This window comes from Phyllopteryx taeniolatus, chromosome 2 (assembly GCF_024500385.1).
Source record: "Phyllopteryx taeniolatus isolate TA_2022b chromosome 2, UOR_Ptae_1.2, whole genome shotgun sequence".
In the NCBI taxonomy this organism is placed as follows: domain Eukaryota; kingdom Metazoa; phylum Chordata; class Actinopteri; order Syngnathiformes; family Syngnathidae; genus Phyllopteryx; species Phyllopteryx taeniolatus.
The window spans coordinates 19,832,143-19,847,970 of record NC_084503.1 but is presented as its reverse complement, the minus strand read 5'-3'; the positions used below and the strand labels follow the sequence as shown (position 1 = coordinate 19,847,970).

The following is a 15,828-nucleotide window of genomic DNA, read 5'->3' as shown; positions in this document are numbered from 1 at the left end:
ATTTTTTTTAATCCGTATTCATTATTATATTAATTCAAATATGGCAGGGTTGTTAACAACACTCTTTTCTGTGGTGTGACATTTTTGTTTTCACTTTACATGGACTTTAAGGATTATTTCTAGTCTATCAATTGATTTCTACGGTGCAAGGTGTCAGTTATCATGAATACATATCGAGAGGAGCAATGACATTATAGACACATACATACATCTGTGGGCAACCACACCGGTTATTCATGATTTTTGGTGTGGGCAAAGTATGGCCCGCGGGCCACATCCAACCTGCTCCGTTCTTCAATCCGACCAACAGAGCTTTTATCAAGAGTCCTGTAATGTTTGTTGCATTTATATAGTCATGTTGGTGCTAAAAGTGGTTAAATTAATAAAATTAAATATAAATAAATGAATGCATTTTAACTCAATTATTTAATGTCAATAATACAAACATATTAATAAACACGTTTTAAAGCTAATGTTCTATTTTATAAAATAGTTGGTTAGTTCTAATTAAAATAATGACAAACAATACATTAAAGCATTATTGCTTTATTATTAAAATGACGTATTTTACATTAACATTTATTTTTACCTCATCTATAAAATAATTGGCCTATCTGTCCCTTTAAAAATGAAAGGTGGCCCTTGCCACAAACGCTTACTCACTCCCATTCTAGTGCGAGTGCGCCCTTATATATTATAACTTTTGAGGAATATTAACCTGTATGACCGTAGGTTCGGAGATGAGCGAGTCTGCATTTAACACTTGCACGACAGCCTCCGGCACGACGACCTTCTTCATGCATGACATGTTAAAGCCATACACATCATCCCAGAATGCAATGCATTCTTCGTGCTTCTGTTTATCTCCCACTGCTGCCAGGCTGATGTTACAAACGTCTGGGTAGACTGAGGAGTCAAGAGGAACAAATAGGCAATTAGTTCACTGACAAGAAAAGACAAATAGCGATTAATTGTCAATTGAGAAAAAAGATATCAATAACCAAGAGCAAAGTTCAGGTTAAGTGGAATTACCACTGACTTTTCGTTACTACTCTGCTATACATTATGCATTAAAAATAAGCATATGAACCCAATCAATACTTTGACAATAAGGTAAAATACGGTATTCATGAAGACCAAAAGGAAGAGGGTGGTGAATTTGTAGTCCAACAGGTTGAGACTCGAAGAGAAGACAAGCGTAACGTCATCAATTTTGAAGGTTTCCAAAAGCATTCAACATGACTAATTAGAGAACACCGAAAAAGTCCTGTGGGTGTGATATGTTCCATCAATTTCCTGAAGCAATAGTAATGACAAAACATGGTTTGGCCTGGTTTTTGTCCTACTTGCAAACTCCAGACTGCATTAAATTCTAAAGCCTATTTAAAGAGCAGCAGTTGGATTTAATGTCTTTTAATGTGTTTTCACATATGATATATTGGTATGATTACGCTGCTGGGTGATTAGGTTACGAATATGATGCTTGCACCCCGACTGTGTGAACCAACATTAGCCAAGACAGAGGCCTAGGGCCAAACTTACAGAAAAAAGAAAACATGACTTTTAACTTCTACACAAGCAAGAGGAAAAACTTGTGGCAATATGCTTATTTGAGCCAACACTGATAAGCATTGTTAACATGACAATGCTTCAGTACATGTATCCATCCATCCATTTTCTGAGCCGCTTCTCCTCACTAGGGTCGCGGGTGTGCTGGAGCCTATCCCAGCTATCATCGGGCCGGAGGCGGGGTACACCCTGAACTGGTTGCCAGCCAATTGCAGGGCACATAGGAACAAACAACCATTCGCACTCACAGTCATGCCTACGGGCAATTTAGAGTCTCCAATTCATGCATGTTTTTGGGATGTGGGAGGAAACCGGAGTGCCCGGAGAAAACCCACGCAGGCATGGGGAGAACATGCAAACTCCACACAGGCGGGGCCGGGGATTGAACCCGGGTCCTCAGAACTGTGAGGCTGACGCTCTAACCAGTCGGCCACCGTGCCGCCCTTCAGTACATGTATACCATAAAAACCCATGCATAAAGACACATAATCCTATGATAGTGATGAGCACGAGGCAAGCAGTTATCTTCATGACATAACTCGGTGCTTGATAGTCACTCTAGCCACAGCCATTAAATGACGGACTGATAGTAAGATGATGATGATAAGTGGCAGCAAGAGGAACGTATAGCTCGGGAGCTGCAAAAACAATTTTAAAAGTTTAAATAACTGTTTTGTGTGATCCAGGTCATAGAGCCACTCATAAATGTTATGACAGATTTATCTAACCGAGATAGTCAATCTTTTTTCTGGAAATGGAATATCAATCTCGGGATGGTCGAAAGTGCAGAAATGGACATAGTACAGTCAGTTCTTTCAAAATACTATAGAACGATTCTTTTGGTTTAAGTGGATAACTGCAGTTACAAACAAGTCAAACTACCACCATGCTGAGGTGAGTCTTAGCTTAGTCGCTTCAACTGCACAATTCTAAAAACAAGACAAAATGACATAAGATGTAAATTAAAACAGCAGCAGCTTGCTACTTTTGGACAAAACCCGATAATGTTTTTAAGGCAACCAATAGTAAGTTACTGCTGATAGAATGATGAGTTGCGCAAATTACAAGGTGAGCCAGGATGAATTGCTCCCCCCCCCCCCCCCCCCCCAATGAACTGTTTAAAACATTGTATTTGTTTAGCATAATTTGCTCACTTCTGTTCAGTTGTCATCCAACAAAAATCATACTAGAATCAAGTTCCACTGAGAATTTGGTTGAAGGTAAAGTACAAATATAATAAGGTCAGCACAGAGTAAAAAAGAAGCAACATTGCTCTCTCTGTTATATGCTCTGCACTATCCTCTAGGGATGATTATTATGCAGAAGTATTTTTCTGTTGCCCTACTATTAAGTTATAAGCCTTTATTTCTATATCCCTACAAAGGAGTTAATAAAGGGTAAAATGGTTAATGGGTAAAAAATAATTGTAAAATGGTTAATGGGTAAAAAATAATTGAGGAAAAAAATATAGTGGCGACAACCTTGGCTGCAGGCTTCAATCAACAAGAGCAAACCTCCAATTTTCTATCATTTTAAAAATATAACCCTTCCAGTAGGCATCTTCTATTTATTTTGCCTGACATATGGTTTGCCACTCAGCCTCACATAACCTTCAATACATCGGGCCATAAATTGAGAGAATGGATGGTGACAGCTCACCGATGGGCATCTCATGGTCTCTCATTATTAGCTGACGCCTGCTTGTGACCATGTGAGTGTCACCATACTTAATGATGGTGTTTACACACTTGCACACACAGAAACATCACTTCATTTTACTCAAATTACTGAAGCAAGAGAGTGATCATGGAGGCCAGGTGGGAGGGGGCTTTTGCTGATTTGGCAAAATTTGTACAGGCTTAGTTGAAAAATGTACTGTAAAAGCAATGGAAACAAAAGGTTGCGCTAGTGAAGGATGGGTTACTGTACTGCGAAAGGGGGAAAAGACTAAGAGGAAGGGGCACATGGGTGTCCCCAGATTCATGGCTTTGACATCTGCGCCCTTCTCGACTCGATGCACTCAACCCGTTTGTCATGTCCCCGCCCCACTACACTTGCTCTCTTGAGACCCCTCATTGGTCGGCTGTGAAAGAGTAGTAGGCGAGGGAGGGAGTGGGGCAAAACAGATCCCTTTTCCCAGGACACTGTGCAGTGCAAGCCATGGTGAGAAACATTTAAGGATCAAGGGTAAGTTCATTCTGTTGGGGAAATGGACTTGTCTGTTAGTGGGTCTGCACAGATAAGTATAAAACTGTACACAATAATAAATGATGGACCAAATTTTCTGTGTTCAGATTAAATTCACCCAAAAGATGTTTGATGGGGTCGAAGTCAGTGATCTCTAATTGCCCCACACCAAACTCATACAAGCATGCTTTTGTAGACCTTTCTTTGTACAATGAGGCACAATCATGCCGGAACAGAAAATGGCTTTCCTCAAATTGTTTTAGCTGAGGGTGACTGTGTGGATTATTTGCTAAACCTTTGGTGTTTTTATTTTGTCAGAGACATAAGGGATTTTCGCACTTCAGGAACCTTTTCAGGAATGTTCCTATTTACCCTGGTATTTTCATTTACTGCCCATGTTTCCACCAAAATCTACCCAGGTACAAAAGTTCCATGATTCATCCGATTTAGTTCCTCCTAGCCACAATGCGCTTTCAGGAAGTTCCTGGAACTCTTGAGGCGGCTGGCTGTACCGATGGAGGCTGATTGGTTGAACAGACTTTCACACATTTTTCATTTAATTTCACACTTTCACAGATTTATAGAAAATATTTAATTATTGTATTTTAAGCCACTGTAATATGCAAGGTTTAAACAAACACTGTGCTTAGATATATGAAAATAAAACAAACTCTATGTGACGAATGATTAAATTGGAATATCCATCCATTTTCTGTACCGCTTATCCTCACTAGGGTCGCGGGTGTGCTGGAGCCTATTCCAGCAACTGTGGGCAGGAGGCGGAGTACACCCTGAACTGGTTGCCAGCCAATCGCAGTAAATTGGATTGTATTGCACATAATGTTAACTTGAACTAATCCCAACTCCCCTCAAATCAAAAACCGAGTTTAAAATGTTTTTTTTCTTCTTAGGTTGGAAGGTACAGAGAAGTCTTTTGTCTACTTCAAGTAGTAATGGTTGGAAACCGGTGTCAGGGTTAAAGGTTCTTGACAAGCCATATGGCATCCACTGACCTGCCATCTACTGCCCTTCTGAAGTCACATATCTATCTCGATAGGTACTGTCATATTGGCTGGCTGAATGTGCATGCTGCTTACATGTCTGTGACCTCTCGCTCATGTCTCAAGAAATCAGTGTGGTGGAACACTTCCCAGGTTCGGTCACATCTGATGGATGACAAACGATGACCCAGGAGCCACACCACAATAACAGTTCTTTACATAATGTATATTAAAACAAGCACACTGGCTGGATCAGTGCAAATGCCATATATAAACATATATATATATATATATATATATATATATATATATATATATATATATATATATATATATGGCACGGTGACTGGCTGGTTAGAGTGTCCGCCTCACAGTTCTGAGGACCGGGGTTCAATCCGCCTGTGTGGAATTTGCATGTTCTCCCCGTGCCTGCGTGGGTTTTCTCCGGGTACTCCAGTTTCCTCCCACATCCCAAAAACATGCATGGTAGGTTAATCGTAGGCATGACTGTGAGTGCGAATGGTTGTTTGTTCCTATGTGCCCTGCAATTGGCTGGCAACCAGTTCAGGGTGTACCCCGCCTCCTGCCCGATGATAGCTGGGATAGGCTCCAGCATGCCCGCGACCCTAGTGAGGAGAAGCGGCTCAGAAAATGGATGGATGGATTGATATATATATATATATAGAAAATGTAAAGGTACATCGCACTAAAATGTCCGCATATAGTGCACTCTTCGGCGGCCACAGCAGCGTGGTGCACTGCCCGCTGAGTTTGAACGGAGGCAAAGGAGGGAAAACAGTCCCAGCGCGGCTGCCGGTCATTATGCTGGGCCTCAGAGGCCGCCAGGTGCCACAGAGTGTCTCACTCCGGCCCGTGAGAATGTTTGCAATATGCATCGCTGGGAATCTTCCTCTCCCGGCTAAAGCGGGTATTTAATTGATAGCTGGAAATTTCAAGGGGCGGGGTTTTCAGAGCATTCAGCGACACGCCGACAGCGTCGGGAAGCTTAAAGAACATCTCAATTATTAACCATTTTGAAGCCTGACTTCAAATATGTGGCAATTTTTTTATTCATTCAGATTTGTCTGGCTTGTTAACAATACTCTTCTCTGTGGTGTGTCAAATTTACAATATATTTTTGGCCCAATTTAAAGCTATAAACCACAACTATTTTTGGTTAAGAAAAAAAAAGAAGTAATTTTCACCCAAGCTACTACAAGATTAGATGACAGAATGCTGATTAAGCCTATCAGCTTCTGACACTACACACTATTTTTTTCAATATTTACAGTGGGTAAGGAAAGTATTCAGATCCCCTTAAATTTTTCACTCTTTGTTATTTTGCAGCCATTTGCAAAAACAATTTAAGTTAAATTTTTTTCCTCATTAATGTACACACAGCACCCCATATTGACGGAAAAAACAAACGAATTGTTGAAATGTTTGCAGATTTATCAAAAAATAAAAAATAAAAATCTCACACAGCCATATGTATTCAGACCCTTTGCTGTGACACTCATATATTTAACTCGGGTGCTGTCCATTTCTTCTGATCATCCTTGAGATGGTTCTACACCTTTATTGGAGTCCAGCTGTGTTTGATTATACTTATTGGACTTGGTTAGGAAAGCCACACACTATATAAGACCTTACAGCTCACAGTGCATGTCAGAGCAAATAAGAATTATGAGGTCAATGGAACTGCCTGAAGAGCTCAGAGACATAATTGTCGCAAGGCACAGATCTGGCCAAAGTTACAAAAAAAATTCTGCTGCACTTAAGGTTCAAAAGAGGACAGTGGCCGCCATAATACTTAAATGGAATACGTTTGAGACGACAAAAACCCTTCATTGAGCTGGCCATCCGGCCAAACTGAGCAATCGGGGGAGAAGAGCCTTGGTGAGAGAGATTAAGAAGAATCCAAAGGTCACTGTGGCTGAGCTCCAGAGATGCAGTCGGAAGATGGGAGAAAGTTCTAGAAAGTCAACCATCACTGCAGCCCTCCAACCGCCGGGGCTTTATGACAGAGTGGCCCGACGGAAGCCTCTCCTCAGTGCAAGGCACATGAAAGCCTGCATGGAGTTTGCTAAAAAAAAAAAAAAAAAAAAAAAACACCTTAAGGACTCCAAGATGGTGAGAAATAAGATTCTCTGGTCTGATGAGACCAAGATAGAACTTGTTGGCCTTAATGCTAAGCGGTATGTGTGGAGAAAACCAGGCACTGCTCATCACCTGTCCAATAAAGTCCCAACAGTGAAGCATGGTGGTGGCAGCATCATGCTGTGGGGGTGCTTTTCAGCTAAACACAGCTAAAATAACAAAGGAGTGGCGTCAGAACAAATCCATGACTGTTTTTGAATGGCCCAGCCAGAGCCCTGACTTAAACCCAATTGAGAGACCTGAAAATGCCTGTGCACCAACGTTCACCTTTCAACCTGATAGAACTGGAGAGGATCTGCAAGAAGGAATGTCAGAGGATCCCCAAATCCAGGTGTGAAAAACTTGTTGCATCATTCCCAAAAAGACTCATGGCTGTATTAGCTCAAAAGGGTGCTTCTACTAAATACTGAGCAAAGGGTCTGAATACTTATGACTGTGTGATGTTTCAGTTTTTCTTTTTTGATAAATCTGCAAAGGTTTTAACAATTCTGTTTTTTTCTGTCAATATGGGGGGAGCTGTGTGTACATTAATGAGGGGGAAAAAAAAGAAAAATGTATTTAGCAAATGGCTGCAATACAACAAAGAGTGAAAAATTTAAGGGTCTGAAGGTCTGAATACTTTCCGTGCCCACTGCATATTTTTATATCTAGTGACTATCCTATACATTCCCACCCTGGATCACTTGGTGGTGCTTTAAAATGAGATGGTGGAAATTACGTATTTTACCTACAAACGGGCAGGCCCATATAAGGACAGCGCGCAGGTCGAGTGAGCCATAGAGAAAGGAGAAAGCAATTGAAGTAACATGTCAGAGGATAACCCAAAAAATGTCAGCAACATGGTGCAGAAGTGGATCCTACCACATCAATCTTTTTCCCCACTTGTTTTTCTTTCAAAAAGTTTGAACGACAAAATGTTTGAGATGTGCTCCTGAAGACAGAGTGCGGGGAGGTGTCGGAAAGGTAGCGCGGGGATGGAAGTAGGAGGAGGCTGGACAAGGATTTAGCCTACGACATATCGAAGCAACAAAGGTTTTGTTGTAATGCTGAATTCCAGCGTTAGGGGGTGCCAGTAATTGCGGCTTATACCTTTAATCGGCCTTCAAAATATTTCAGTTTCTTTTGTAATTGAGTACGGGTTATAGGTCACGTTAAAGGTAAAAAAAGCTATAAAATAATATATATATATTTTTTTTTTCCGATCACAAAAGTGTTGTCTTGTGTTGTGCAGATTGCTTCAAGCGGCTCATGACAAAGAGTGAGGGAGCAGCACTACTAAGTATGAAGAACATGTTTCTCTTCCTTTCGCAGGAGAAAATTAAGCTTACTGTACATGAAAAAGCTGGCTCCACTGAGAAAACCACAAACAGATATTTGAAAGACTAAAATCGCTTTTATTAAACTAAGATTTAAACTCTTGGGTATTTGTATTATCGGTGTGTCAGGTTATAGGAGCAGTCTGACATTTTCTTTGATCTTGCCTGGAAATCAAAAATACAAAACTACGATTACAAATTTCTTGGGAAACACTACCCTTTTCTGTAATTAAACAAACCAAATTATTGCCCATGCCAATTTGGACATTCAACTTTGTTAGTTATAAAACAAAAACACATTAGATTCTACAGTTTATCCTGATGTAATATTCTTGTTACTGTAAAGCCCAAACTTAAATTAAAATGCTGGCAGAGACCCAAATCACCAACGCTGGACTGTGAGCGTGTTTCTCTTCCTTTCACAGGAGAAATAATTGAATAGCCATGATTGGACATACTGATGGCAGTTATCATGGATTCCCAGAGGACTGAATTGTTCCCCTTCAGTTTGGTGCAACTCCTATTCGTCTTACCCTGATTAGTGGGCTGGCTCATTATTGTGTACAAGTCAGGCACAAGTGCATTTTCTTACAGACATTAATATAATCTATAATACCTACTATGGCAACTTCAGTGCTGTGGAAATTTTGCAAAATGTGGGGGGAGGTTAGTGTGTTTTCTTTCAGCCTTACATATTTAAACTCATTATAAACAATACCTCAGGAAACTTCAAGAAATGTCTCAGGAAACTTTGTTCCAGACAGCATATAAGGGCTACTACCTGAACCATCTTCATCCAAATAGAGGTCTCTGGCCACCAAGACGGAGTCCAACATGGACTCAAACAGCAAAAAGTAACCCTGCAAAAGACAAAATGGCAGGAATTAAATCCATTACACATTCTGTTATACGTACAATCCCCAATTCCAATTAAGTTGGGACATTGTGTAAAAGGTAAATAAAAAACAGAATATAATTCTGAATATGTTTTGCAAACCCTTTTCAACCTATATTAAATTTAAAACTAAAAAGACAAGATATTTAATGTTCAAACTGATGAACGTTATTTTATTTTTTTTAAAAACATTCATTTTGAATTTGACACCTTTAACACGTTCGAAAAAAGCTGGGACAGAGGCAACAAAAGACTGAGAATGTTGAATATTTAAAAAAAACACCTGATTGGACCATTCCACAGATGAACAGGTTAATTGGAAACAGGTGAGTGTCATGAATGTGTATAAAAGGAGAATCCCCGAAAGGCTCAGTTGTTCAAAAGCAGGAATGGGGCAAGGTTCACCACTTTGTGAACTGTGTGAGCAAACAGTTAAAGAAAAACTTTTCTCAACATACAATTGCAAGGAATTTAGGGACTTTATCATCTACAGTCCATAACATTGAGAATCTGGAGAAATCTCTGCATGTAAGCACCCTAGTAAGGATAAGCGGAACGGAAGATGAATGAATGAATGCATTCTGTTTTTATTTACGTTTTACACAACTTCGCAACGTCATTAGAGTTGGGGTTTGTAGCCAAGGCTCAAACATTTTGTACATAGTATAAAAAAGGCTTAAACCATTTTGATATAAACTGGTATCAATGGATCGGCACATACCTGTAATATATGTATGATGAAATATAGCCATGTAGCTACTGGATAATTCAATGAATTTTAATTTTAATTAGTAGCAAAGAAAACCTGAATTTACTATATGAAAGTCGTAACATCACTACACGGTCTGCAACAAAACATCCAAATTTAACCCTGAGAGGACTTACTGTTCTGCTCCAGCAGATAGCACATTAAGCGTGGTATTATTTAATTTATGCTGAAATTGCATTTTCTCTATATCATGTCGATTTCTGCTGACAAATGTCCTTTTCTAGCTGTTAGCCCTCTAACTAGCAGCCAATCTGCCATACAAACCAATGCACTACATTACGTGCGAGTTCAATATTTGAGGTGCTTAGCCAAATGGAGAGGGAGTGTTGGGTACACTAGTCTTTTAAATCATTGAACCAATCTTGAAAGTACAACATGTCATGTCTCCAGGACTTGTAACAGCGGGCAGGAGGCGGGGTACACCCTGAACCGGTTGCCAAACAATCGCAGGGCACATATAAACAAACAACCATGCGCACTCACATCCATTTAGAGTCCTCAATTAACCTACCATGCATGTTTTTGGGATCTGGGAGGAAACCGGAGAACCTGCAGAAAACCCACGCAGGCACGGGGAGAATGTGCGAATTCCACACACGCGAGGTCGGATTTGAACCCGGGTCATCCGAACTGTGAGGCGGATTTGCTAACCAGTCGGTCACCATGCCGCCTCATATTTATTTATGTTGGTAGATAAACCCATTAGGAAGAATATAATGGTTAACTTGATGAAACATTTAAATAGACTTTTTTTCTGATTTGATTTTAGTGAAACATTGATTATACTGAGAATTATATTGGATCAGTATTGGAATGTTTTTCTTTGATGAGGGTACAAATGAACAAGGTGAGGTGAGGGTCAGTATGGCAAAATTAAACTGGACAGAGCAAGTATATGAGTGTGACGACAATGCTTTTAGTATGTGATAAAGAAAGTGGAGACAGAGTGAAAGCTTAGCATTAAGTAATGTAGGTTGGGGACAAGATCAGAGCCTTATTATTTAAATTAAGACAGCCTTTCATTGAAAGGATAAAAGAAAGTGAGGAACAAACAAGGGAAGCAAAATGATTTATAACTTTGACCCCAAAATCACCACCATCAGCGTCAAGGTCCAGAGCTGATAAATGTGACAGTGATGAAGCAGATAAACCCAAACCAACCGGAATGTTAGAAAAGGGATCCATTTCTTGTTTGTCGATGCTGGATTGGTCGCTTTCTAAAGTCAGATACACTCATTGTTACTGACTATGGTCCACTCAATGACCTTAACGCTATACCGTTTTTGAAACCCTCACCAAGCATACACCGGTCTCATAATTTAGTGCCAATTTCACGGGACACTGCTTCACTTGAAGGAAAAGGGATATGAGAGAGAGGCTCGCGAGCACAGTCACACCCTTTATGGTCAATGATGGTCCAGGATTACTGCCCCCACTACCTTCACAATGGTCTACACCCAACAATTTTATAAATGAAAATATCTAAATTAGTATCACAGCCACTTTATTGTGGAGTGCTTTGTACTTTAGGTATGTTTCACATATGATGTTCTATCAGGAGGTGGGGGGAAGCTTTCTGACATTGCATCACATGCTCGGTATGTACAGTGGGAGAAAAAAGTAAGTAGTGATCCCTTTGGAATTTCTTAAATTTCTGCATAAATTGGTCATACAATGTAGTCTGACATTCATCTAAATCACAAGAGTAAACAGAGCCTACTTACTGTACGTTAAACAAATACCACACCATTATATTTTTTCATATTTACATTTTTTTTTTCGTATGACATGGAAAAGGGAAAAACAAGTGAACCCTTGAATTTAGTAAGCAGCAATAACCACAACCAAATGTTTCCTGGAGCTGCAGATCAGACTTGCAAAATGATCAGGATGAATTTTGGACCATTCCTCTTTACAAAACTGTTGCACCTCAGCAAAAATACTGGAATGTCTGGTGTGAATAGCTCTCGAGGTTATGACACAGCATCTCAATTGGGTTGAGATCAGGACTTTGATTTGGCCAATGCAACCATTCTGTTGTTGATTTGCTTCTGTTTTGTATCATTGTCCTGTTGGAACACCCACCCTCTTTTGAGCTTCAACTGTTGGTCAGATGGCCTCAAGTTCATCTGCAAAGTATCTTGATTAATTTGTGAATACATTATTCCATTGATGACAGCAAACTGTCCAGTCTCCGAGTTGGCAAATCACGCCCATATCATGATGCTCCCGCCACCATGCTTCACAGTTGGGATAAGGTTTTGATGTTGGTGTGTTATGCCATTTTTCCTCCACACCAGCGTTATAATAGTTTGGGATTTTCCATTATAGCCAATTTTTTTTCATTTTGTTGTGACATTTCTTTTTCAAAATTGAAGACTCTAAATTGCGCGTAGGTGTGAATGTGAGTGTGAATGGTTGTTTGTTTAGATGTGCCCTGCAATTGACCAGCGACCAGTTCGGGTGTACCCTGCCTCTCGCCCGAAGATAGCTGGAACAGGCTCCAGCACGCCCGTGACCCTAATGAGGATAAGCGGTACTGAAAATGGATGGATGGGCATTTCTTTTTTAAATTGAGCTAGTTTTAATTAGATTTTAGAGCAGATTTGTTAGTTTTTATTTATTTTTTAAAAGTTTTTCTTAGTTTTAGTATTTTTACGTTTTAGGTTTTTTTTGGGGGGGGGTATTTGTCAAGTGTCGGATAAAAAAAAGATCACAATAAGCATTGTGTAATAAAAACTATTTAATTTTTTTAATTCAATCGCTAACAGATGAAAAACCATCCACAAATCAAATACAGGTACTGTATAATAGACCACAGAATTTGAAGTGCAGTGTATATTACTGCTTTTAAGGTTAGATTAGATGCATCACAAAGTGCGTAAAACCATTAATGAGACACATGCAGTAGTATAGCCGTTTTAAAAATATGTTATAACTTAAAAAAAAAATCAAGTTCTTATTTGCATGTTTTCCTTCCCTTGTTGCTAAATTGCAAATTTATCAAGTGGACTTTCAGATTTGTGACTGTTAGGTAGAATGAAACAAATGCTCATGTACAGTATGAAATAATTTGACAAAGACGAAAACAAAGGATTTTCATCGGATATTTTCACTATAATTATAGTTAGTTTTGCAAACGTAAAATGTCGTTTTAGTTAACGTTTCTTTTTTTTTAAAACACTTGTTTTTATTTCATTTACGGAAAAGTTTTTTCATATTTCGTTTTCATTTGTTTTTGTTTACTCTAAAAACCTAGCTCCACGCATGGTGTTGTGTGTTCCTCCCAAACAATTCAACTTTGGTTTTATCTGTCCACAGAACATTTTGCCACAAGTGCTGTGGAACATCCAAGTGCTCTTTAGCAAACTTCCAACGTGCAGCAAATGTTATTTTTTTAGACAGCAATGGCTTCCTCCTTGGAGTTCTCCTGTGAACTCCATTCTTGTTTAATGTTTTACATATGGTAGTTTTGTCAACAGAGATGTTGACATATGCCAGTGATTTCTGTCAGTCTCCAGCTGACACCTCATTGAGCATTCTGCGCTGTGCTCTTGCAATCATCTTTACAGGACGGCCACTCCTTGGATGAAAAGCAACAGTGCTGAACTTTCTCCATTTATGGATAATTTGTCTAAACGCAGACTGATGAACATCAAGACTTTTAGAGATACTTGTGTCACCTTTTCCAGCTTTATACAAATCAAGAATTCTTAATCATAGGTCTTCTGAGAGCTCTTCTGAATGAGACATGGTAAACATCAGGCTAGGGCTGCATGATTACGGCCAAAGTAATCACAAGTATTTTGATTTGATAAATATCCCCGTCAATATATTGAATTGTCCAGGTCTCCATTGTTCTGTTTGACCTTTGATCAAATGTGCACGGTCGCAAACTGCAAAGAACTCAACAGCTGTGATTTGCCTTTCTATTGACTCACAGCATTTCACTGCGGCCAGGCCAGCCGAAAAGTTGAAGTCAAGGCAGCCGCTACAACGATGTTAATACTATGTCATACCGTAACACACCGCCTCTTTGCCAGCTACTGCAAAGACCTACTTCAGAATAAAATCTTCATATAATCATGTATTGGAAATCAATGATATTTTAGGATTTTATTTTGAAGTTGACCTTGCAGTGCATTGCTTAAGGAAACCTTAACCATGTGTTCGCCCCCTCGTGGCTGGCTAACTAAGTTGCGGATGGTGTTGCATATGAAGCACTCCATATGCAGCAGTGCCCACATTGTCAATGTAAAAATCACTGATGAGGAGGCTCATTTAATTGTGGAAGCCAAAATCGTGATCACGATTAAAATTAGATTAATTCGAGTTGCCAGAGGAGCTCTAAGCCACACTTCCGACCTTGTCTCATTGATTGGACTCCAGGTTGGTTCACACCTGACTCTGATTAGCGCTTGAATCTGCAGCCTAGCCACTTTTTCTTCCCTGTCCTGGGAATATTTACTATTTATTTTCAGTAGAAAAATGAAAGAAAATATAACATATATAACAATGACTCATGTTAGCAACAATATTATTTCCTGCATGGTAGAGGAAATAGAGCGATTTGCCACAATGATTTGGGGGTCCCAACTTAGATCACTTTTTACAATTAGCTGTTGGTGCTGAAAATGTCAGCACACATATAGAAATAATAATATAATATAGAGAAATTGATGCAAATAGTAGACGTGTTTTTGTGAATGTTAATTAAGTACTGATCATGTTAACACATGTTTATGTAATACTAATGACTGCTTATAATTTTAAAAAAATTATTTCCTTAGTATAGCAACATATACAATGCCTGCACAAGCAGCAGATCATTAAAACATTCAAATTTATTGGTTTATAGAAATTTACAATTATAATTACTAATTAATAATAAATATGGAACACAATTGAGGTTAGCATATTGACATGGCCTTCGAAAACCGTTCCAGTTGCTCATAAGTACACTTTGGAAAATGAATTGCCAACCACTGCTCTAGGATATAAGAAAGACTTCAAACCTTTCAATGCTCCATACCGTCTTAACAAATCATTAGACTCCTGCAGAGCTCCCGCAAAATGGATGCATCTACCCTTAGCACTTAGCAGAAGAGCTGGCATTTACTGTATCTGCTTTTCACATTCTGTAGAACACAGCAATTGGGATAGTGATGCTAATTTTTTCACTTTCACACAGTACATTGGGATCCTGCAATTAGATTTTTAGATGTGTGATAATGACAGCATCTGGTGCTTTGGACAAATTCTTTCAAAACAACATGATGGGAGATGGGCAGCAACCCACCTATTACAGCTCTGATACTGTTTTGGAACACTACTAGGTCAGTGCTGGTTATATAGAAAAGCAACAATCAGAAGAGCAAAAGTAGCATCTTTCACAGGCAGTGTGAAAGCAGTTAAAGCATTAAAGAGCTGCTGGACTACAGTATAAGATGACGTGTGAGGAGAGAGCTAAGTTCAGAGAGCCAGGGTTGCACAGGCAACACACTGCAGTATAGCCACTTTGCATTTACATGAGACTAATGAAAACCCTAATGAGAATGGGCTGAAACAGCTTATAGACATTACCAAAATTAGCATATAAAACAGATCTCCCTGTGGCTTCACACAGTGTTCAAGCACGTCTGAGTTTCCACCAACAAAAATAAAAATAGCAAACGCTCTTTTTCAGCTTTGTGACATTTATTTTGATTGGTTTTCCACACACTCACCTTGACACAAGTCTTATACCTTTCTACAGTATTCTTTTAAAACTCTCAACAGATAACTGTTTTCAACCAAGGTAGGTCAATGACCTGTTTGAGGCAGCACAAACTACCAGTGTGATTGTCATGCGGCATGATGGAGTGGAGGACTACCAATTCAATTTGAGGGCAGAGAAACACAGTGAATCACAACTTTGGAAAACAATGTGTG

At 39.4% G+C, this 15,828-nt stretch overlaps 1 protein-coding gene across 10 annotated transcripts in view; it reads right to left on the bottom strand.

Moving 5' to 3' along the window:
• The window catches only part of prmt3 (protein arginine methyltransferase 3), an 86,334-nt gene that overhangs the window by 27,663 nt on the left and 42,843 nt on the right, over positions 1–15,828 (bottom strand). For 7 of the 10 annotated variants that reach the window (XR_009786936.1, XM_061764631.1, XM_061764680.1 and 4 more), the window contains 2 exons: positions 9,015–9,093; positions 719–906 (listed from right to left, as the gene is read on the bottom strand). Coding sequence is in view for 9 of the 10 variants with exons in the window: in XM_061764631.1 (XP_061620615.1) it covers positions 719–906; positions 9,015–9,093 (267 nt within the window). In the remaining variant the exon portion in view is untranslated. The remainder of the gene's footprint in view (positions 1–718; positions 907–9,014; positions 9,094–15,828) is intronic. The other 3 variants (XM_061764691.1, XM_061764650.1, XM_061764621.1) reach the window with 1 other exon arrangement.